Source organism: Zosterops lateralis (assembly GCF_965231275.1).
Source record: "Zosterops lateralis genome assembly, chromosome: 1".
Taxonomy (NCBI): Eukaryota; Metazoa; Chordata; class Aves; order Passeriformes; family Zosteropidae; genus Zosterops; species Zosterops lateralis.
In genome coordinates this window covers 30515469-30540890 of record NC_139762.1, presented here as the reverse complement: position 1 = coordinate 30540890, position 25422 = coordinate 30515469, and the positions used below count along the sequence as shown (strand labels likewise).

The 25422-nt window shown below is 38.8% G+C and overlaps 1 protein-coding gene across 2 annotated transcripts in view; it reads left to right on the top strand.

The window, feature by feature from the left end:
- Positions 1 to 14796, top strand: part of CRPPA (CDP-L-ribitol pyrophosphorylase A) — a 109519-nt gene extending 94723 nt beyond the window's left edge. For both annotated transcript variants that reach the window (XM_083860647.1, XM_083860646.1), the window contains exon 10: positions 12421 to 14796. In XM_083860647.1, the coding sequence (XP_083716773.1) occupies positions 12421 to 12525 (105 nt within the window). In that variant the 3' untranslated portion in view covers positions 12526 to 14796. The remainder of the gene's footprint in view (positions 1 to 12420) is intronic.
- Positions 14797 to 25422: the final 10626 nt, after the last annotated feature.

Below are 25422 nucleotides of genomic sequence, written 5' to 3'. Positions count from 1 at the left end.
TTGCCATGGTTTTACTGCAGGGCAAGTTATGTGCTCTTTTCTGCCTTCCTATCACTGGACTTCACTCAAGGGTTTTTTTTGGAAATTGGCTATTTACCCTCCAGCTATACCATGGTTTAATCAGTAGCCAGTGGCAGGGAAGATTCCTCCATGTGATTTAACAGTGGAGGGATGATCAGGTGAGGACAAGACTCAGAACTACTATCACAGCAGGAGCGTCAAGGTTGGAAAAGGCCTCCAAGATCAGCAAGTCCAATCTTTGAAAGAATGTCACCGTGACCCCTAAATCATATTGCAAAGTGCCACATCTACTAATTTTTTTTAACACTTCCAGGGATGGTGACTTTACCACTAGGGTAGAGTTCCACTTGGGTAGCCTGTTCAAATGCTTAACCGTTGTTTCAGTGAAAAAAAGCTTTCCTAATATCCAACCTGAACCTCCCCTGATGCAACTCCTCTTTGTTCTCTTGCTGGTTGTCTGGGAGAAGAGTCCGACCCCCACCTGGCTACAACCTCCTCTCAGGGAGTTGTAGAGAGCAAATGGCCTTACTTCCATCCACACTTCCATGGGAAGATGCGGAGTGTCGGGTGTTTGCCATTCCTCTTGGCTACTCTGTGAAAACAAAGCACTTTACCACAGTAGTTTCCTGGTGTGTTTTTATACTTTCCTGCCGTGTCTGTTGGATTAGGTGCAGATTGTTCACTGCTGCTTTCTGAACCTCTATTCACACCAGATTTTAAGACTCATCCTTCCTTTGGGATTAGTTATTCAAAATTAATTTGCTTAACTGAAAACTTTAGGAAGGAGAGATGCTCTATTTGCACTGACTTTAGACTATGGACTAAGGATGACAAAGAAATAAAGAATAGAGGAACTGAGAGTTTGGATCAACATTTTCAGAAATTATTATTATTTTCCTTGTGCCTTCTGAGTAGGGATCCATTCAGTTTGTGTCCTAGAGTGCTGGTGAGGTAACTTGTTCAGTCTTAAGTGAGTAGGTAAACATTGTGTAGGCAAAATACCTGAAAGAAAACAATAGAGTGCAAATACACTTCCTCCATTCACAGCAGTTTTGAGTGTATTTGAGCATACCTGTGCTTAGATGTACTTTGCTCATGGAATTATTCATGCTTGCAAGAAATTTAAATTCCTTTTCTGCTTATTACATTCACTGTGTGAAAACTGCTTTAGAGCTGGAACAAGTTTGTGTTTTGTGCAAAAGAATGTTGAGAACAATCAGAATTACTGCAAAATTGATGTGTTAAAACCTATTATTGATGTGAGAGACAAAGGGAATAAATCTTATTACTAAATTCTGTTGTAACTTGTTTTACCCCTGCTGACTTCTCTCTTCTTACTCTCCAAGGAGAGATGCCACCTTGTGTCCTTGTAACCTTTTGTCTCATTTCTGGATGCTTTTTTATCAGTCTATGTTGGTATTTTCTCCTGTTGTTGCCATTTTTTTGTTTGAGTTTTTTTGGTTTAGTTTGAGTTCTTTTGTTAAATGTAAACTAGATTGGCCTTACGTGAAAGTCTTGAATCGCAAGGAATTTACATTTTTGTGTTCCAGTTGGGTGTACAGCCTCAGAAATAGATAGGAAAAGACAGAGACGGACATAAACTGTGCCTTAACATCATAGAAATATGGTCAGAGAAGTAGAATCTGAGTGATAAGATGAAAGCTGTAGGGTGGACGTTAAGGTATGATTCAAAGATGTTTTCATATTTCAGTGTGTAACTTAAACATGAAGTTTTTATGATTTATTCTGCAATCAGTCCCTCCTTGCAGAATGATGAGATGATACAACTTGAGAGCCACTTTGCATGCAACTAGCTAGATTTAATTAAGAATATCAAATTAGGGAAATCTGTGATATCAAACAACTAACAATGAGCTTCTGAACCGCCACTCCCTCTCACTGTGTCTCACTGCCCAAAACACTGACACTTTAAAGCTGCTTTTGAAATTTGGAGAGAATAGTTTAAAACCAATTATATATTTGATCTCCTGTAGCAAAATGCAGAGTTGAAACTTGAAATTCAGTCTCTGCAACTGCAAAGTAACCAGGCTTGTAATACTGTCATTACTTTGGTTTGTATTTCTGTAACCAAGATTGGAATGTGGCCTTTACCCCACTGAACTGATTTTATCATCCTAAAAGTTTGGAAGCCACAAGGCTGGATGTGAACAATAGCCCAGCACATGTCTGCGCATACTTTGTCCCTCAGTATCTCTTGGATTTTGTTTACTTCTTTCCCCAAAGGAGAATTTTTTTTGTTTGTTTTTTAAAGGACCATATGGTTTTTCCTCTGAACCATCTCAAAGAAATTATCTGTAATCAAAAGGAATGTTTCCAATCAATTAGTTATTGCAGCCGTGTGCTTGTATTTCAGATTATTCACAGTCCATAGGAGTTATATAATGAAGATTTTAATGATTGAATGTTGGCATGTGCCCATTTTAACAAATGGACACATGCCTCTTTTTATTTTGGAGATCTGGATGTCTATTATGCTTAATATTACATATAAAGTTATCACTTATAGAAGGGAAGAAAAATGTACTTTAGACTGGAAGAAAGGGAACAAAAAATGCTCACATTTCATCTGCACTGATTTTTAGCATCCCCCAGGAGATTCAAATGTATCACTCATACTTTCCAAAAACCTTACACTTTTATTAGTCGCTAATTAAATGTTGTCCAGTCTTTTTATATAGCAGTGATAGTCACAATCACAAATTGTATGTCACAAAGTCTATGAAACTGTTGCAGCACATTTGTATGCAAAGTTCTGTAACCTGTGATAGCTAAAGCATTTCATGTCTTGTACTACATATTATCAGCTTAGATTTTTGTGAACTTCTGTGTTCATTTCTCTCCTGAAAAGTGACACAACCAATCTATGTTGTCAATGTAATATAGTATAGAAAGGAAAAACCTCTAATAATGACATATACTGTGGTAAATATACCATAAATATGTACTTTTTGCTTGTGCTGTAAGTTTATTGAAGAAGTGCTGTATTAATTCCTCCTTCCCCATTAGGTAGGTTTTGGAATTTATTTATAATTTATTTTTTCTTTTGTAATACAGTTGCACTGATGACTTCAGTTCTCACTGAGTGGAAATGTCCTCTGTGCTTCTTTGAAGTTTTTTTAAAATTATTTATTTCACCTGCAGTATATGACACAGTTAATCTGTCAGACAGAGCTTCTGACATTGATACAATTTCACCTCATCTTTAGCAGTGGTTTATTTTTTATATTTTCAGAGTTGAGATAGTTGTGTATTTAAACTTTTAACTTGGTGTTTTTTCCTTTTCCCCCTTCTGACTTGCTCCCCTACCACTTCTCTCTGTCTTCTTTACATACTCATTTTTGCCTTCCTTCTTATTGCCAGCTAGGGCTAAAACAACAACCAAGTGAAACAGAGCTTGAAAGCGCTGTATTTCTCTGTTTATGATAGGAGAAACCCAGCTAAGCTGTGCTGAACTGCTTTTGCTCTGCTACTAGCTCCACATGTCAAATGCAGTCATACGGATCGGTAGCCGCTCCGTCTTTGCTTGGTACCTGGAGAGGTGCAGTTGTCTGTAAATGATTTGCATGATCAGGATGTTGTGTTTTGCAGGAGGCCAGCACCTCTTAACCCATTTTTTCTCTGTGTGTATGTGGTGGGTCTGCTCTGTATTCCTGGCTACCTGCAAAACTTAATGCTGCAGCCCATTGAAGTACTGATAGATTCTCAGTGGAGGAGACAGCAGAGAACCCACCACACAAACACAGTGAGGGGAATGCTGTTATAACTTCTTGAGGGGAAGTGCAGGAGCAGGCACTGATCTCTTCTCTCTGGTGACCAGTGAGAGGCACTAAGGAAATGGCATGAAGCTGTGTCAGGGGAGGTTTAGGTTGGATATCAGGAAAATATTCTTCATCCAGAGGGTGGTTGGGCACTTGTAACAGGCTCCTCAGGGAAGCGATCAAGCCTGGCAGAGTTCAAGAAGTGTTTGGAAAACATTCTCAGGCCCATGGAGTGATTTTTGGGGCTATTCTGTACCCCAGGAGTTGGGGCTTTGATGATCCTTGTGGGTTCTTTTCAACTGAGGATATTCTGTGTTTTTGTGATTCTATATGCTGCTGCTATGTGGAAGGCTTAAATCCCACTTCCCCTTGAATTTGTTAGTGCTACTATCAAATTGATCCACGGCTTTCTGAAAACAGAGGAATGACTTTCTACAGCTTCAGTCGACTTCAGACACATCTTAGATTTTCAGCAGGTCACAGAGTGCAGGTTCATCAGAGCAGAAAGCAAGGTTCCTGTGTCTCTGGAGCATTTCAGCTTTCCTATACTGATGGCAAGAATCATTTTTTCCTTCCCGTTAAAAACCCTGATGGTGTTTTTTGCAAGGTTACCAAAGTAACCTCATAGAGCCTGTAGGTAGTGCAGTAGCATTTATTAACATGAATACATTTCATACTATAGAATTATTTGGTAACATAGTGTTTCAAGAGGCCACATCTAAGAAAACTCAAACATATAGTACAGTTTTGCAGGCAACCACATCTGTTAAATGGCCTGTTTCTGCCAATACTTTTGTACCAGTCCCATACAGGTGGCAGAACTGGCTGCTAGCTCAAGCATTAGGTAGCTTTTGGAGCAACTTAGAGGGCAAGATGATTCACAGGCATTGTGCTGTCACTGCTGGCACACTCACTCTTGCAAAGAGCTTCAATCAGATAGTGGTTAAGTGCTGAATGAAAACTCTTGCCTAAGCTTCAGTGATTGAATGTACTTAAAGTGTTCTCCATAACAAATTCTTCAGAGAATTTTTTTGGTCCAGGAATTTTTATTGATCGTTTGGCATGATCACACAGTGTTTTTTACAGAGAAAAAAAAAGATTTGGAGAACTGTTGGTGGGAACTGAACGCTGGTCACCTACATACTGTGGAACATGTAGATAATGGAGGTGTTTTAAACCTGCTGATCTAGGGTGAATCTGTCGATTCTTATCATACTAGAGAAAGGAATCCTTATTTGAGTTTTTGTGTGTTTGATTGTTTGTTTCTTTGTGCTGTTTTGTTGGACTTTTTTTAACAAAAGAGTGATGTTTACCTTTGGGTTTTGCTCTGTGAATCTTACATGAAGAGATAAAAGCAAAAGCACTAGAGACTTAATCCTCACAGACTCCAGAAGATTTAAAATATTTGTTTGTTCTCAGTAGATGCTCACAGTAATTTTAAATGTTGATGGCTCTCCATTTTCTTTGTATAAACTAATAAGAAGCATGGCTCATCAAAAGTACAAGAGAGTTACCGTACAGTTTCATGTATTTACACACAATTTGTCCAGGTTTGACTTGATGAGCATGAATGTATGACCATTTAACTGCAGGGAATTAACTCAGATATATCAGAGTTTACTAAGTAAGTGGTCTTCTAAACTACATTAGCAGTGACAGCTTGGTTCTTCCAGTGCTATATCACTTTTTTTTCAATCCTCATTGCATCCTTAGTATCTAGATTTCAAAATTATTTATATTTTGAGGAGTATCCACTAATGAAAAATTGATTGCATTTTCTTAGTTTAGAAAGGAAGGCTGTGTGTACAAAGGTTCAGTTATGAACCTGCTTGAGTAATTTTGAACCCAGCTACCTATCTTAACTCAAGTGCTACCTTAATTATTTACGTATTACTTGAAAGAAAACCTAAAAATATTCAGAGAAATACTTTTCTTATCTTTTAGAATGATCTGCATAGCTATCTTCTTATTGAGGTAAATTGTTGCATTGATATCATGTATGAGATGACACTTATCAATAGATCCTTTGGCACATGGATTAAAAATGTGATGTGGAAGCATTTTAAGAAGAAAGAAGACCTCAGATTAATTTGTACTATTGCAGAAATGGAGGTTCCTTTAATGTGTAGATGCATGCCAGTACATATCTTGAGGGGGAAAAAATGCTTCTGTGTGAATCTACTGATGAATTCCTCATGGTATGATTAAACAACAAATCATGTTAGATCATTGATTTCTGGTAGTGGAAGAACCTCAGTCCCTGTTCAGAACAACTGTTTCAATTAAAAGTATTAATTGAAGAAGAAAATTTCAAGTAATGAGGTTTTTGAGGCTTAATTCTCCACTCAGTTTCTCTGAGAGCAAATGAAACACTCAGTATGTGATGTTAGGTGAGTTTTGGAGGGACCTGGTATAGCCTTAGTATAAACTGCAGCATTCCATAGTTTTAAATTAGCAGCAGCTCCTCTTGTACTGCCAACACAGTCTTTTGCAAGATGTCTCCCAGAACAGAGACTGTTTCAGCACTTTTCTCTTCAGCCCATGTCTCCTGATGTGCACCCATATCCACACTGTGAAAAGGAACGGTGGGCATGAGTTCCTTCTGTTGGCTCCAGCCTTTTTCCCAGAGGTGGCAAGAGCGTGCAGTACAGCACAGTTACTGTCTTCTAGTGTGCTTCGTCCCTCTCTCCTTCTCTGTATTAGTGGGAAAGGTGTCTACAGAGTAGTTACGTTTTATTTTTTTAATGACTGTGCTTATGTGGTAGCAACATGGAATTTGTGCCTCAGTCTGGGGGTGCTATTTGATTGTGGTTCTAAGTATTCTTGGTGCATCTGGTAGGGACAGAAAGGCTCAAGTGTCACTTCCCAGTAGTGCATAGACCATATCCATACTGGTAAGTAAAGCAGGCCAGGGATGATTCTCTTGTCCTAGGGCTAAAAGGCACAGCATGCCTCATCTCCATATGGCTACATTCTTCGCTTCCCAAAAGAGGGTGGCCTCATTCAGCCTGTCCCTTGGGAGCATTCCTTGGCCTGTGCTGTCCCCTGAACCATGCCCAGCCATTGTCTGGAAACATGTTAGCTGTCAGGAGCCAAAACTGTGCCAGGGAGCAGGCTTACAATGGAACAGCAAGGGCAGGAGCATGTCGGCACATGCTCCAGCCCTCTTTATGTTCCTGGTACAAACATAACTGAGTTAGTACTGATATTGCCTAAGTTTAGCAGTGTGTTTAAATCCTGTTTTCAGGCTCTCTGTCAGCCATATAATCAGGACTATGCAATTCTATTAATTTTAAAAAGCTTTATTTAATAGAATGTCAAATTATATTACAGCAGGACAGAGTACAAATAATGGAACACGGCAGTTTTATTCTTTTGGCAGTACAAGACAGAGGTAATACCTGCAGAGGCTTTCTTTTTTTGAGCTGCAAGGGGTAGGTGTGTTTCTCAAACTATCCTTAAAGTGAACTAGTACATATGTAAATTGAAATTCATATATGTGAAGTTCCAGTTGGGAAAAAAAAATCCTAAACAGATTGAAGCAAGGAAATTAATTATAAGGGAAATGTCAGTAAATATTCAGATGTCCCCACAGTTTCTTAAATAAATGCACATTTGTAAAATATTAGATTACATATTCCAAACACAACTTTAACTCTGTCCCTGTAGCCATTCCCAGTCTTAGTCTGCAGACCAGAGAACCCCTACAGTCAGAAATTGTACATCAAATAAATTCCAAGTATGAGTTACAGCCATCACACAATATGGTTACAGTGGAATATTTTTACTATTTAATAACAGACAAAGTAGATATTTTATTTTGGAATCAAAGTGCTGTTATGTGGATTTATGGTTTATAATATTGGCAGTGTTTCTGAATACTTTCTTTTCCAAAGTACATAAATATAAAGTGGTAAAAGTTTTGGTTTTAGCTTATAAATGCAGTTAATAATCTGTTCAAGCAATAAAAAATTCTATTTATTAATGGCCAAGAAATGTTTGAGGGGGTTGGGTTTTTCTTTTTACAGGAGAATTATTTAGATCAACTGGATGAAATGAATAGACAGTGAATATCACAATGGTTTGTGGGGAGTTCATGGCACACCAGTTGATCATGTGGAACTTCAGTTATTAATCCATTAAAGTCATTACTGCATCCAAGTCTTCTTTAAAGGTCACAGTCTTTTTTAAGGATTTCGTTAATGAGGAAAAGAGCTATCCCTGTTGGATCAGTCCAGTGTGTGCAGGGCTGAGCACTCACTGACTGGCGTGCTGAAGGATGTTCTCTGCCTGGAATTTGCAGTGCTGAGCAGTGGGTGGGCAGTAACATGTGAGAGCTCTTGTGGCTGCTTGAGGATTTGTATTGATCCTCCTGTTCTGACATCCTGGGTTTTATCGTGGTTACAATATAGGCAAACACGTCAGGCAATTAAGCAAGTGAAGACATGGTTCTGCTTGATTATTTGACTTCCTGCAACTAATAATGAGATTTTTGAAAGATTTAGTGCTATGCCATTGAATATAAAAGAAGTTTGGAGGCCTGTATGTGCAATGGAGTTAGGTGTGGTAGATTAAATTTGTCCTGGCATCCTTATGGAAGCTTCCCTGTAGGCACTATCAGCTGTAATCAGCATTGTTGCCAGAAATAACATTGCAGTGTCAAAACCATGAGTGTTTTAAGGGTATAGTCAGGGGACTTGAAGTGTTTGCTTAACTTTAAATTAATAAAGACCCAGAGGATTTTTTTCCTTTCCTGTGTTGTTGTTGAATCCTGTCATTTTGGGTTTTTTTAATATTCTTTAGTAAAACTTCTGGTGTTCAAATTACATTGAAAATGTCTGCTTACAGGCAGAGTAATAGCCTAAAATAAAATAAAATCCTAGCACAATTTGGAAGAGAGAAAGAATACCTACTATACAATTTAGCTGTTGCATTAGTCGTTGTTATGCCTACACTTTGGAAAATGTGTACCTTTCAGTTGCTGATTTTTTTCTGTGTTTTGTTTTGTTGTTTTGGGTGGTTTTTTTTTTTTTTTTTTTTTTTTTTTTTTTTTTTTTTGTTTGTTTGTTTGTTTGTTTTTGTTTTTTTTTTTTTTTTTTCGGGGGGGTGGGGAGTGGGGAGGAGAGCAGGGGGATGGTTGTGATAATGACTAGAAATGATCAAAAAAAGTTTTAAATTATGCCCAGGCATTGACTATCAGATACTACAATAATGATTCCTATCATAAGAGTGAGTCTTGATTCTCAGAAGGATACAGGATAGACAAATTGAAATTCCTGGAGGAGTTCAGTTCATCGTGTTATTTACTACCTCCCTCCAGTAAGACTGTGGCTGTGAGAGTAAAGCAAGTTAAAGTCAGTACATACTTGATGTCCGTGGCGCTGATTTTTCCTGCAGAGGCTGGCTCCTGGGCCCAGGTCCTGGACACTCTTCAGTGAATGGGTGACCCTGAGATCAGAATGGGATGTTACTGGGAAGGACCATAAGCACAAATCTAAATTAGTAATCCCTATGATACATACTTTAAAGGACTGCCTTATTGAAATCCTTAGTATGTACTTCACAAGGTAGTTAAACCATCAACTGGAACTGTACTTAGAATATTTTCTATTACAGTTGTTATCCTAAATGAGATTATATATATTCCCTTAAAGAAAAACACTTCTGTTTTTTCCAAAAAACAGACTTACAGTGAGCAGTCCTACACAGGGGCCAATAGGTTTCCTGAAGAGTTATAATGATAGTATTAATAACTGGATTATTAGAAGTGAAGTAACTGTAAAGCTTCCAGTTCTAATTTGTGCTCCTTACTTACTATGTTTCTGGTTTTGAACCAATTTCATTTCAGCAGTCAGTTTCACTAGTTTTTAGACCACTTCTGCATGCAGGTTTCTATACACTGTCACATTGCCTGCCTTACAAATATTGCTCATAATTCTTTGCATGTCTTTCCTTCAGAACATAGAAATTACCATTAAAGCCTTAGATTTAGCTTTAGAAAAGGCTTTTTCACTCTAAAGGAATCTTGTGGTGTCACTTTCAATCTCTCCTGTGAAAGTTAAATTTCTGTCTCTTGCTTCCTTTTATGTTCAGAAACTTGAATAATTTATTACTGCAAAGGAATGTGTACCGAATCCACTAACCAACAGAGGATGTGGAAAGATTTATTGGGAGAAACATTAAGAGCATTCCTGGCCAGGTGTATTTTATTTCTTTCTGTGAAATGGAAAAAAAAGATACTATACACCTCCAGCCAACTTCAGATATGGCTAGAAGCCCACTTGGAAGAGAGTGCCTGTGATTGTGAAGTGCTTCTTGAGATAATCTGAACAAAAAGTGATGAAGGGCACAAGGAGATTTGGCATTGCTGAATAGCAAGAACTATGTTGCTCGATTTTGAAAGCAACTACAGTGTTTGCCATCTGAGTGGGTGTGTGCATGACTTCCGCTCTCCTTGTACTTTATCCAGCAGTTTATACCCATGGGAAATGAGGGAATGAACGCCCTGCTGAACCAGAGCAGTGAATTCTGAGTTTGCCTTTGCACTCTTGGGCCATAACAAAAGGTTCTGAAGGAGCAGGACCTCAGTAGACTTCCGCACTCCTTGCTGAACTCAGAAGTTGTCACTCAGTGAACAGCAAGGCACACGTCATGAGCATTTTTATTCTACCACAGTTTTTTAGAACTCTAATAAATAATTTTACTGCATATTGGAATATGTAACATGAACTTGTGAGCAGTGTAAGGTTTTGCAAGGTTACAAATTTTAATTTACGTATTTGATTATATTTAGGACAAAATTCTAGGCAAATAAAAAATAATTTTTTCAGGAATGATAAAAAAATCAGTTATACACCAGCTAGTTCTAATTCAATCCAGTTACCTCTCTGGCATGTTTAATTTCATTTACGTAAGTAATGAAGTTAATAAGAGCATTTTCATAGAATCGTAGAATAGTTTGGTTTGGAAGGGTCCTTTAAAGGTTAGTTGCCTACTCCAGCCCCCTGCAGCAAGCAGGAACATCTTCAACTAGACCAGGTTGCTCAGAGCCCTGTCCAACCTGACCTTGAATGTTTCAAGGGATGGGGCATCCACTACCTCTCTGGGCAACCTGTCCTATTTTTACCTGCCCATCATAAATACTTTTATCTCTATATCTGTCTGAATTGACTCTATTTTAGTTTAAACCATACCCCTTGTGCTGTCGCTACAGACCATATTAAAAGGTTGGAGCCCATCTTTCTTGTAGGCTCTCTTTACATGGTGAAAGGCTGCAATAAGGTCACCCCAGGGCCTTTTTCCACACTGAGAATGTTCCAGGTACACCTTTTCCCTTTCAGTTTTTCCTTCAACTGCAATTTTTTAGTCTCCAGCTCCCCTCTGTGCTAGCTGAATTGGCAGGTCCCTTCAGCAGTTGCCTTATATATTAAAAAGCAAGTTTTGATATTGTGTTTTTCTATAAGTTGTGGAAATGGTTTCTTCTTTGTCCATTAGTCCAAATTTCTTATGTGTTCTTTACAAATTATTTCTTTGTGCAGCATCTTAGAAAAAGAGGTGAAAAGATTTGGAATCAAACTGCTCCATCCTCCTACTCCAGGCAGGAAGCTCTATCTGTATCACATTTTACATAGATGTGAGTCTCATGTTATAGGACCCTCATGATGGGTTTCTTTGATCTGTTCAATAATCTCTTCCATTGTATACTAATCCTTACTTATTGCTTCCATCATGGAATAAATGGACAGATAAAACCTATTGTTTTATCCATCATGGCTATGGAGAACAGCTCATGATTTCTCTTTGTATATTCTCCCTACTCCAGAGTTTTGTTGACCCTTCTTTTTCTCTGTTGCTTCACAGAAATTGTTTTTTCCTATATCTTTTTCCACGGGTGTCTCCATTCCTGACTACACCTATTGCTATTTTCCCAGTGCACAAATGGAAATCTTACTGGTAGCAAGGGGCCAACCTTTTGTAGTCCATACGATTTCTCTATACAAACGTGGTATAGACAAAAGAATCTTTCAAATGTGAGCTGGAGTACTCAATTAGAAGCACAGAATTAATGTCTCATTTTTTTTCTGTTTACTGTGTTTGTTTCTATACTTGCCTGTCAAAACCAGACTACCTTTTGAAGTTATTTGATACAGAAATCAGCCTAAACCATTGCAATCCTGGTGCTTAAATGCCTCTGTGAATTCAAGTAGGTGATAGACTACAGATGAGATTCAGTTGCTGTTTAAAGTCGCAAGTTTTTACTATGGTAGTCAATTAAATCCTGTATTTTTTTCCATGTTTTCAACCCCAAAAGTTTTACTGCCTTTTAGATTTTAAAAATCAGTTAGGAAGCCAGTGACAGAATCAAGTTTTTTGGTGGTCTCTGAGTAGATAGAATAATTCTAGCAGTTTTGTATCAAGGAGATTGGAGAAAATGGTTATTTGAAATTATGCTTGCTTAAAATAAAAGTTTTAGAAGTTCTTCTTCTAATAAGGAGCTTTGTTTCTTCAGCAATTATAATTTGGCATAAGTGAAAATTTATTTTAAATATTTAATTTTTCCACTTTTGTAAATATATTGTTTTTCCTACTCCCTCTTTTTTTCCTTTTCTTTTTGTTCCAGGACCCTTTGCTGCTTCAGGAGACAGTAAATTCTGCTGCTGCTCTTATCATGGCATTAATAAAGGACAGAAACCCGGAGCTGATTGGCCAATTGTTGGTAGCATAAGATCATAAATCATGTGTAGCTTTTGGAAATGTTAGTTTTTCATCATCTGTTCACCAAAGGTCTTAAGCCATTTTAATCTTCATTGAAAACTCTGGATTTATGTCATTTGTTATTAAGATCCTTTAACAGCATATTTTTGATATTTAAAATACAAGACTAATATGTATAAAGTGTAAAAGGAAATACAAATAATTCTGAGATACACTGGATATATACTGTGAGGAATGATACTGAAATGTTTTTTAAGGTACTGATTATTTTAAAAGATGCACAGAGGACACCAAAGCATTAATGCAGAATTGTCTTTAACTGTGTGTGTGTGTTGTACCCTAGGACATGACTTAAGTTTTATTTCAGATAAATTAATCACAAAGCACAGCTCATTTACTTTATGTGAAATAATGTAAAAATTGCTGCTGCAATATCAATATCTATTAGTGAATGTAGAGTTCCTTAAAGATTGTAGTTTTCCTGACATCAAGAGAAATGCATACCTGCAGGAAGTGTTGGAAAGGTCAGGTACCTGTTCTCTGTGGAATGAAGGTAACCTCAAATCAAAGAAAGGATATCCATGGGTACAACGAGGTGCTAATGCCCAGTTTTCCAGATGCAGTGTCCTCTGGCTTTAGCCTCCTCGATGCTACACTTCTTCCAGTGCCCATGTGCCATCATTCAGAGCTTCTGTAGCTCCACTGAAATAGAAAGAGTCTGTTCATTCATGTAGAATAATTCAGTTCTCATCTCTTGCTGGTTAGCAGATGTGTGTAGTAAACAGCAGCAAGGAGAGCAAGCATTATGAATCCAGAGATACTCTGCATTGATAGTCAAGTGTGGACCGTTGGGACTGGAAGATGAAATGGTGAATGCTTATTATGTGGAGTATCTCCAGGTATCACAAACATTAAGAGCAATACAAGCAGTGTCCCTGAAAACATATGTTTTTCCCTATGTATCAGACCCAGGAATTTTATCTCTCCTGCAGTTTGTGAACGGGCTGGGTTAGTGTCTTCTTACATACTTGATATGGCTGGAATAAGGTCTTGGAAAAATATCCCCACCCTAAGTGCCCAGTAAGTCCCTGATTTAGTCTGTCACTGTCAGTTCAGCAAGTTTCCCTCTAAAAACAGCATCCCTCCCCTTATTCCCACCATGTTGCACTCCTTCTGATACTCAGACAAAACTTAGGATAACAAGTTCCCTGCTTGGTCCCTTTCCTCTTTCCCTTCACATCACTATTTATATCTCTGGTTTAAATTCCTTTTAGAAGCTGATCTTGGTCCCAAACTTCCTTCACTGCACAATAAAATAAAGAGCTGTTAGCTGACAGTTCTGTATCCAAAACAGACATTTTCTTCCACACAAGTCATGCAAAGATAACTAACTTGTGCATCATCAGCTTTCTTCTTCGCTTCTTTCTTCTCCCTACTTTGATTAATAATTTGTCCTTTTCTGACATTGTACAACATAAGCATTCATATTAGCTCTGTGTATGCTATACAATAGGCATATTTTATTCATACATATATTCATGTCTGTTTGTATGCAGAGCACACAAATAAATGAAGAACTAAAGAATTTATTACTGGTATTCATAATTTAATGGGACAGCTCTCACAAATAAGTTTTCTGAATGTGTTTTTACATTAATAAATTTGATGAAGGAATTTGTCCCAAAGGCTTTTGAAAGACATGATGAAAGATGTCTCTCTGACTGTATTTTATTATTCTTGTTTGCTTGAAGACTAAAATGCAATCTGTGATGTGTTTTCCCCAAATAATAAGAAGGCGAACTTAGAAAATCCTTCATGTTTTCTATCCACTCTAATTTATACATTGTGATACTGCATTAACATTGGTTTGTGTGCAACATCATTTGCTTAAACAGAGCTTTTATTTTTAGGGTTGTTTTACTTACCTCATTCTCCCAGAAGGATTTCAATCCAATTAAAAATGATCCCGCATTGAACTGCTGTAATAAAAAAATATTATAGTTGTTTATGGATTTATTTTGAAAAGAGAACAGACAATGCACAAGAAAAAATAAGTTTTGGGTCATCCAATATACTTAGTAGTAATCCTAAAGATAATAATAAGCTTTATTAATGTACTGTTAATCATTGCATTATGGTTTTTTAATCTTTAGCAATCTTTTAAAATAATCTACAAACACTGAAAAGTCTATTTTGCTGGAAGCAAACACACCAACAAGAGAACTACTAAAACAGATCACAAAATACTAAAACTGCAGTTACAAAAAAAAAAAAAAAGAAACTGGACTATTGTGTATCCAAACCAAATTTAAATGGTTTTTGGGTGATTGTTAGTACTTACAATGGGAATAAAGATATAAAATGAAATTAAGAAACTGGCTGATTGTTTTTTGTCTGTGCATAGTTTCTCACAAATAGCAGTATACATGAGAAACTTGGCAGCCTTTTGTACACACATGCTGTTTTGAATTTAACTAGTGAATCAGTCGCCACCCATATTGCTTTGAACATTTGGACAGAGATAACAGAAAGTAAATAGAAGCTCAGACTCTGCCAGCCTTGCTTACCTTACTCCTCAAGCACTCTAATTAGTATTCCTTGGGTAGTGTTCATCAGAAAAGAGAATGCAGAATGTGGCCCTAGAAATGCTTTTCAAAACTGCAAAGTTGAATGAATTACATTTGTATACTGAAACTAATGCACTTCATGCAAAATCTGAAAACTTATTACTTTGTCTTCAGTCAATTAAGTAGAAGATTTTCTATTTAGTCTTTTTTTTTCTTTAGCTTTTCAGGCAACCTAGCTTTAAAAAAAAAAAAAAAAAGGCTTGATGGTCTTCTGAAGAAGAAAGAAATGAAAAGCATAGAAGATAGTGGCATTATAAATAAAAAACCTCGATACCCCAAAACTATGCCAAAAAGCAAAGAGAAAGAAAGTGAGATGTTACCTGCTGTAATCAGTGGCATAATAGAGTCAACTTTGGTTGAGCTCATCTTACTAATTAATGTAGGCTGCAGAAAAAAATATTTCTCAATGTCATGGAGCCTTTAGTGTATTCAAATTTGTATTTTTATTTGGCACCAAAGTCTCATCATCTCCACAATGCTGTTCTAGGTGCCATCCAAAGAGAAGCTTCCAAAGACATAAAGTTTCCAATTAATGTTTGGCAATTTATGAAGATACAGCACCTTTTCCTTTCTGTAGGTCATTTCACCAGAGAAGGGTCATACTTGGGTTGCTCTGTTCTCCCTGCCTCGGACACTTACCACTTCTCACTGCTTTTTGTTCGGCTTTTAATTTTGAAGAAGAGCACATTTACTGTGAGACATGCAAAAGTTTTTGGTGTTTTTTTTATTTTTTTTTTTTTTTTATTTTAATTTATTTTTATTTTAATCTTGTATCTTTTTCCTCTTAATCCATAAGTTTGATTTGAAAAATTCTAGTTCATCTTATCAAGCATCCATCAATGTGCAGACAATTTCTTCATTGCTGTTGAGGAAGGTTTGGGGGTTCAGGAATAGGCTTGTGTTAACAGTGTTCCTGTAGGCCAGAGTTTAGGATAAGATTTTTCCTGCCCAACTCAATCAATCTATTCTTTTGCATCTAATTTTGAAAAAATTTGTAAAGGCACACAGTTCCCTGTGACTGATGACTAATAACTAATTGCCTGCCTACGGTGAGATACCAAAGGCAAAGTGTGAAAATGGGTTCAAATCTTTGTGCCCCAATGCCTGCACTTTCAACTTCAGATGTGATTTTTAATGACATCTGTCTCCCTCAGCCCATTTCCCAGCCCAGCTGTGTACCAGAATTCAGTTTTTCTTACGCTTCTGGCAAGCACCAAGGAAAAGAAACAGTCACTGACACCGCATTTTTTCCCAGTGTAGGTTGATTTTGATTGACAAGGCTGTAAAGCACTTGTTAAATATACATTTTCTTTCATTATTTCTTCCAGGAATACTCAATTAGTTTAGAGATCTCAAAAACACAATTTCAGCACCTGTGCTGAGGAAACAGTCCCAACCATGAAAATACTTTTCATGATAGAATGAAGTAACTTCTCTTGCACACGCCAACCTGGGGAGCAAAGTGGAATTTATTAATATATTTATTGCAAGGTTAATTAAGTATGCTTTCAATATTTAGATTTAAATTGATCTTGTCCTTCATTCTGCACCTATTCCTGTCTCAGAAGCTAAAACTATAATTCAGTTAAAATGCCACAACACTGAATTATAACACGGTTACAAAGATAAATGAGAGAGCAAGAGACTTGGACAAGAAAAAAGTGATGTGAATTTAAATAGCACAGAGAAGCAAGGAGGCAAGAGAGGATATGCCAGAGCTCCACTAGATGGCAAAACCTACAGGGGAGATCCCTTGAATGCCATGATAGGCTAAGGGCTGCAGCAGGAATGTTTTCCAGGTTCAGTAGTACTTCAGATGGCAGCTCAATAAGGCATTTTTCTCTTCAGCAGCCATTTTGGATAACTGTCTCTCTTGGGTACTTGGTTGTTGTTACTTCTGCATCTCTTTCATTACTCTGCCTCTTTTGTTTTTGTACCTCTGACCGGTCACTTCAAATTTCATATTTCCTTTTCATTCTGCCGTTCTTTTTTTTTTTTTTTTTCTTTCTTTTTTTCTTCTGTGCTCTTTCCCCATCTATTCCCCTACTTCTGTTGCTTATTCTTTCTCTCCATATTTGTCATTCTTTTTCCATTCCTCCCAGCCCACCATCGTAGAAAGAGATGATCCCCCCTCTCCCTTCCCTTGCAAGCCAGGCCGTGGTCTGGCATCAGAAACCCTTCCTCGCTCCTGGATCGAGAACTGAGGCATTTGTGCTTTGGCACCTCCTTGCTGCTCACAGCTGGGACTGAAAACAGATGTCACTTCCGCTGCCAGCTGCCGGCAGATGAGCAGCAGCTGCCCGAAGGGACAGACCTCCTGCATGGCAGCTGCTGGGCTGACACTGAGTGCCGCCCATTAGCTGGAGTCAGGCTGTAAGCAGAGCCATCCCGCTGGGGGGAATAATCCCCCCCCGGGCCAGACCCCCCTTCCCCTGCTTCAGTAGCCAAACTAGGGTTTGTAAAGTCAGCACCTAGTCAAGGAGCCAGATTTGCAAATCTATTAGAATGGCAGAAACAACAAAAAGTGAAAGAAAAAAGCGCCAAATCCAGGTACGGCTTCCAGTCCGGGTGACTGGAAAAAGTATGTTTTCACTTAGTAAGCAGTGGTTTTGCCAGGAGCTGCTCAGAGACAAAAAGCAAGGAACCCCACGATGCTGTGTTAAGCAGTTCCTTTCCACAGCAGAGACATGGTCTCACTGAAGCCCCAATGAAGTCAGTGGGATTGAAATTTCCTTGCAGTGCACTCGAAAATGCACAGCATCTCCTCCCTCTGGCCATCTTCAGCCAACTCACACATGACCAAGCTGGTTATGCTAGGGGCTTATTATTATTATTATCATCATTATTTTTATTGTGCTGCAGTTCTAAGTGTGTATTTATGCTGTGCTCAACTCCCTTGCCATTTGGTAGGGAACATTATGGTCTTGATTAATGCCCACTATGTTTTGGAATTTAGTTGTGACTTGAGCTTAAGCGCCCACAGGCCTGTGGTACGTGGGGTTATAGTGACACTTTTGAAGGGCAGTTCACAATTTAAAATATCTCTGAGTACTCACTCTGAATCCAGTTGCAGCACAATAAGACTAAAAGGATGATTTTGTGCAGGACTAGAAAAATAGTGTCCAAAAGTGTCTTTTGGACGCTATTTTGTCCCTCTGTCCTGTATACGGGCATTTAGGGTTGTGCTGCTGTGTAGAAATTCAGACAAGGAGGCTGAAAAACTGTTACCTGTCTAGAAACTAACCCTGAAAAAAGTGGCTAGCTCTCAGTAGAGTCACCAGGTGGGATGTCCTTGGGGGAGAAGGTACACTGTGATTCCTGCTGCAAAGAGATGTGCTGGAGGCATGTAGGGCTGCAGCAATAGAATCACAGATTTGCCTAAATGTAGACTCATAGACTCAGCCGTGGGGTACTGTTTTCTTAACTTTGCAGTTTCAGGTCTTGCCTGTGTTGAGGGCAAGATGAGTATTTGTTATTTTAACACTGTTGTGCCCCCTCAGCAGACAAGGGTGTATATACATGGGTGAAGTGTGGGAAGGTCAGACACTGGATGTGGCTCCTCTCTTTGGCTGTCATGTGCAGTCTTTGTGAGCAGTAAAGTAAGCCTGGCTGTGTGTTGTGACATGCAAACCTCTCTAAAAATGATAAATCTTGAAAATGCTCAGAGGTGAACTGCATTCCAGACTGGTAGGTCAGGCTAAGAAAAGGAAGGAAGGAAACGAGGTGTCTTTCACCCCTTCTGGGAGTGGCTGCTTACAGCAGATCAAAGAAGAACTTTTATGATAGATATTTCAAAAAAAGCTGCAAAATGCCTTGAGTGCACAGCAGAAAATATACATTACTTCTCTTTGGTTGTTTGTTTTTTTCTTAATCCTTAAAGCAACTGGCTTCACTGACTTTGGTCTTTAATCCTGCTTCCAATTGTGCACCTTCGTGTAGGCAGCTCCACAGCCTTGGAATATGCAGGATTTCTCCAAAGCTTTGCTGCACCATGGTTACTTATGGTCACTTACAGTATAAGAATGGTCATTATAGTGGCAGCAATGCACCCTCTGCTGGTGTCCATCAATATTTTATCCAAAATCTTCCCCAAGTTAACTATGAACAAATACTGCTGATGGCACAGGAAGAGCCAGTATTTTTCTCTCCATCTTCTCTGATTCCCAGCAGTGATAACCTAAGGTGTTGAGATGGGATGAAAAAAACTCTGGGCATAGTGTCAGCTACTAAGTGAAACACAAAGCTACAAAGTGAAAAACAAAGATGTGACTACCTTCAAGAGGAGGCTGGAAAACACCCTTAGCATGTGGGCTAATGGAAAAATGGGGATTCATGCTAATCAGGTTGTGTGGGTGGAGGATGGCAAAGTATTTGTTATCGTCTGGGACGGCTCCTGCCAACATGTATCTGCCTTAGGCTGAGTTTTCGGTAGTTTTTGCAGACCTTTTTCATTCCTTTCAAAACAAGTAAGATTTATTCCTCTCAAAACTGAGTAAGATTTGTTTCAGCTTTCTGGAAAACCCTAAATTACAGACAAAATGGGTATTTGAACAATTCTGTCTTCAAATTATGAATATTCAAGTGGTGTTTTTGAATGCTATTTTGTACTTTAATGAAAATCTCAGATATTTTTCTTTATTTTATTGTTTTATTTTTCTGACTCTTAAGCCAGATTTGATAAAAACCCTAGGAGCATCAGAAAAAAACCTTAGAAAATATTAGCCCTACTGCACTGTGATAGATGTGGTCTGTGATTCAAGGGAGCATTAATGAGTCGCTGGGCATAAGGGCAGTAAGTGGGAAACAGGTGAATGTAAGCTCAATCTTGTATGCAAATTTTAAAAAACCAAACCTGTTTTGAATGTGAAGTAAAACGAGACAGAAAATCAAATCTCATTAAGAAGAGACATGCACTAAATTCGGTGAAGATAATAGAATGATTTCTAGTCCATGATTATCACAAAGAAATATCTTTTAGAATGAATCTAATAATTTATGTTCTTTATTAGGTTTGTATTTTTCCACAAGAAAGCATTCAGATGGATCCTCGGAGGATCTTTTGGGACAAAAATGCTGTATTGTAGATATTCAATGTGGAAAAAAATTAAACTCATAGAAAATTATGTTGCAGGTAATAATGCCTGGGAAGTAAACCACTGTGCTCTTCAATAGCTCTTTCATGCCCTCTGCAGTTAAAACTATGTTTTGTGTCTCTGCAAAGTGTGTTTTTCCTGGTTGCAAAATTCTGTACCGAGGGTCAAGGAAAACGGTAGAACTGCAAATACTATTGGAAATATTTTTGAGTTGCCTGTAGGTTAGATTGTGAGTTTTATTACATACTCATGTTTTACAAGCATTACAGTAATGCAGAAGATCCTGTGCTTTTACAGTGGTGCCTGTTACACAGCAAGAGCTGAGAGCACAGAAGTAAACAGAGGTGCCCTCCTATGTGAAGTCTTTCCTGGTTTCTCTACATGCAGGCATCCATCTCCACTCAGGTCTGGAATTTCACGCATATCTGCTGTCGGGTAGAAGTTAGGTACAGATGACTGTATAAAGTACTTTAAAGTAACTGTGAGTCTCATCATTACATATAACATTTTTAGCATTGGTTTCAGAAAGTGCTGATCATATTTTTGCATAGGATCATCTGAAGTGATTCATCCTCCCCAAAACATCTCACCTTATAAAAGCAGGTGAGAAAAAGTGTCTTATTTCAATTGATTGTACCTCAATTATGTTCAACTAATTTCAAAGACATGTCAAAATTCTGGACATGCAAAATTATGAAATAGTGCACCATAGCCTTTCTACTTACATTTGAAGAGAAATGTGCAAGAGTGCCTAAAAACTTCATCAAATGAAAGAAGAAATGGACAGTTTCTATAGCATCAAAGGTCAGTCCTGAAGTATTCATAACAGGACTCTTGGGGAGGAAAGAGTAAGTATCATATAATTAAGTGAAAGAATTAATAACAATAACATTAGCAATAATAATAATAATAATCATGATTAAAGGATTTAAAAGTCAGAAATGCGGAGAAGGTAATCTGCTATTTAAAACATCAAAGATATCTTCTTTTTCATACCAATGACATTTTCAAGAGTGACTGCTGGTTACTGATTCTGGCATGGTAACTGATTCGACTATGAACTAAAACAGGTCCAAACAGGTATATTTTATATATATAATTGAAACAAGAATAACTGCTGCAAGCTCTCTGGGCTATGGCTCTCACTGTCACTGCTATGTTCATTAGTAGAAACAAAATTTGAACTCAGACACTTGTCTAACAAAAGTATCTCTGAAGAAACTAACACACTGCTATACACTGAATGCATTACTTTGGATTCCTGATTTCTACTGAGACATTAATTTGCCAGCCACTTTTAAAACAGTGACTGTTCTCCAAGGAACTCCACAGCCCAAATTAACCACCCAAGAAATGAGGCTGGACACAGAGGCTGTTAGGAGGCTGGGGAAGGCCAAGAACCCAGGAACTGCTTGAGGAAACATGAAGCCCCAGAGTAGTGAGGTCAATGCCAGATCACGGAGACTCCTTCGGCCCCAGCTGTGTCTTGCTGCCCTCTTTTCTCCCCATAAAAGAGGAAAGTAAATATGGTGCACATGGTCCCATGTTTCAATAAAGACCAAGGAATCTCATTTATTGGACACTAGTCCTGCTCAGGGAAAATGAGAGCTGGCAGGTTGGTAAACTTCACTATGCTGCAGCCTCTCCCTCTATGCAATATGAATAATGGCTGCTTCACAGCAGCATTTCTTACAGTGAATGTATTCATATTTACGAAGTCTTTTGTAAATTGAAAGCCATAAATGCTTGAAGGAGCTGTCTTGTAAAATTTATTACTTCTGAGATGATACTCAAGTGCTGAAAACAACTCTGTGTATTAGGGAACTCTTGATTAACCATTTGAACAATGGAATTCTTGTTTTGTCTGCATCTATTTTTCAGTAGCTCTAGAGATAATAGGTGGTATTACTCATGTACCTGAAATATAGGCAAGGACCTTGGACCACAGAATTGATAAATATATTAAATTTACTCAGCCATGTTTCTCATTTGACTCATTTGATCTTGTGCAGTAGATTTACAAATGCTCATCCCTGTTTATGCTTTTTATCAGCAACGTGAATTGAGCTGAAATCCTTCATCCTTCTTGGGCAGACCCATTGACACTATGCTGTTAGGAAGTGGGGTTTTTTGAAGGCATTTAATAGGGGATTTATTTAAAAAGTCATTTTGAAAAAGCATTTAAATGCTTTATTAAAAGCATTTAAAGTTGGACTTCCAACTTGTGTGTGCAGCTCTAAGAGAGCAGGGCTAGCTCATGTGTGTGTAACCCTGCCGGCCCAGGCTGTGCCACTGCAAACAGAGGTGGAGCTGGCTAGGGGACCTCAGGAGAGGGCTGGGGACAGGCAGCTCTTTGGCATTCATTTCCAGGCAGAGCTGCCTTCTTGATCCCTGCATAGACTTTGCTGCAGGTCCATTGCACCCTCAGGCCAATTTGGATGCCAGCTCAGCCCCTTTCCAGCCTAAGTGGCCTGGTGGGGATGGTGGCTGAGCTCAGGACCATCACTGGGAAACATCTCCACATCCCTCTTCACTGCTGACTGCTCTCTGTATGGGGCTGTGACTGACATTTGGTAGGATGAGGAGGAGAAAACACTTGGGAATATTCCACCTGAATGAATTTTTTGGAAGAAAACACATTGTCAACTAAGTGATCTCTGGAACCAAATCAGAATAAGTCAGGGATTTAAATTCATTTAAAACACTTAGGCTTCAATTAAACAAAGCCATGGCCTAGATCTTCAGCCAGGAAGACTACTCCGTAGGCAAGATGTGGCATTAAACAGCAGAATATTCCTCCCATTGGGCAATGTGCTATTATAGGGAAATGCAGTTTAATACAAAAAAGCCCAACCAAAGCATTTGAAACAAGCTGCATTTTGATGCCAAACTGTTTTACTTTGATTGAAAATACTCAGATAGATGTTACAAAATTTCCCTTTTCTCTCACTACTCATATAAAGGAAAAAAAAAAAAAAAAAAAAAAAAAAAAAAAAAAAAAGAAAAAAAGAAAATGCAATTTTCTGGCTTTGATATAGGTTGAAGATATTAAAATGTCAAACTTCGTGGAAGGACAAAAAAAATCATTTGTGCCCCACAGCTTTGCCACAGAGCGGTGGTGAGAGAGAGGATGGAGAGGTGTGCTTGGGGGCAGCCGTGCAGGAGAAGGGGGCTGTACCAGGAAGGGAGGAACGGAGAAAACAGCATCTCTGGAAGCACCTGAGAGCCATAAAGAAATGGGCTAAACCCCTAAAATAGTGAGCAAGAGGAGAGAAAGTGAGCGATGATGAGGTTAAGATTGCTCCTGCGATACACGCACGGTGTGACGCCCTAAGAGCCTTTTCCAGCGGGACACCCCTGATGAGCGGGCGGTGACCGGGGGTAACCGCAGCAGGCGGGACGCGCAGGGCTCGCCCTGCAGGGGGAGTCGAACACCAGGAATGGGGAGGCGGCGGGAGCGGCGGCGGCTCCCGGGGCTCCCGCGGGCGCTCCGAGCTCGGCGCGCTGAGCCGGGTAACACACGGCTCTGCGCCTGCTGGAGCCCTGAGCAGCTTAACCCTGTCAGCTATGGTTGGTGTGCTGGGTGCCATAAAGGTTGGTCATGGGTTTAACTAATGCAAAGTGCTTTGTGATATGAGGTGGATGTGGGTGTGCGTGTCCTGGCACGTACCAAGGTTCAGGTTGCAGACTTCCAGCTAAGGAAAGACAGCCTAAAATCTCTGCCCTCTGATGGAGTCAGTCAGTCCCAGGCTCACGGGTACCGCCATCAAACTTAAACTGTATTAAAGCTTACAAAAAGAAAGTATATTGTTCAGCAAATCCTACACAGAATTTTTAAAAGTCGTATTTGTGATAATTCATCATCTTAAAAATAATATCATGCAATCACGTATTAATGGCTAAGAATAGAATCAGCAAAGGCTGAAAATAAATATCTGTTCCATACCAAAGTACTTATTCTCTGGTTCTCACTTGCCCTCTTTCTTTGGGAGAGTGTATGCAGGAGGTGTGGGCTCTTCCCAAGTGGGTCCAGAGCAGTTTTGTGAATGACAATCTAGGGCCAAGGGAGCTGCACCTGGTATGTAGTTTGGGGAAACAATTACCAACTCCTCAACAACTGCCAGAGCCAAGCAGGGCTTGAGGGAGCTGCAATAGCTCCCTGTGATCTCTGTCTGGCAGACACTGAAAGTACACACACGTGCACAAAGGCACGTTCAGAATTGCACCTGCACACGTGTTAATTTACAGGTCCAGTGTTTAAGCCAGGGCCAGTCAGTGTTATTCTCAGTTGTCATCAATCTCTTTATTCTTTTGCACTGTTTGTTGCATTCCCTTATTTTAGGCACTAGTGCTAGAGATGTAGTTAGTATGTGCCTCACCCCAGCTCAGAGAGGATTCAGAACTCTAAGTTGATTGAGCTCCATTGCTCAATGTCAAAGTTGTCTAAAGACCACTTAGATGTAAGATATTTGAATATCCTATACATTCCAGACCTTTTACGTACTTTATCCAACTTAAGCGCTGACTGTTATCAGTGCAGTATACTTAGACAATATTCTGGCTGTATCAGCTTGCTATATTCTTGATCTTTCTCGTTAGATTAAATACAAGTGCTAATACATGACAGATTCTCTTTCTCTATCTGTGAGCACAGCACACTTTTCAGACAGACTTTTTTCACGTTTAACATATTTTACCCAGTAAGCTCTTTCCAATTATTCTGATCTATGTGAGACAGAGATCGAAGTTTTCCACTAGTTACTGTTAGCATTAGCTTAAACAAGTACACAATAAAAAATAATTTTCAGTGGCTTATATGTAACATTTTGCATGGGAAGATCCCCAAGTACTTTATAAGCATTCATTAGAGGTGACAGCAAGCAATGTGTAGTAGCCAGGGAGAGTTGTTCCCATTTTGCTGAGACACACAATTTTGGAGTCTTGATTTACCCACAGCCTTGACAGTGAGATAGTGCAATTACACTTCTTGACAGCAGCACATCATCAAGAATTGCTGCTACCTCTGCCTCCACCTTTCCTTACAATGTGAGCCCTCTCCATAATAGATCATTGGCTATTTTTATGGAAGACTGTGACAATCCAGCTGTTTTAAAGAATTTATCTAGGTGTTGCATAAGAAACTAACATGACTAATTTTGGTGCAGGTACTCCAGCTAAAATCCATAG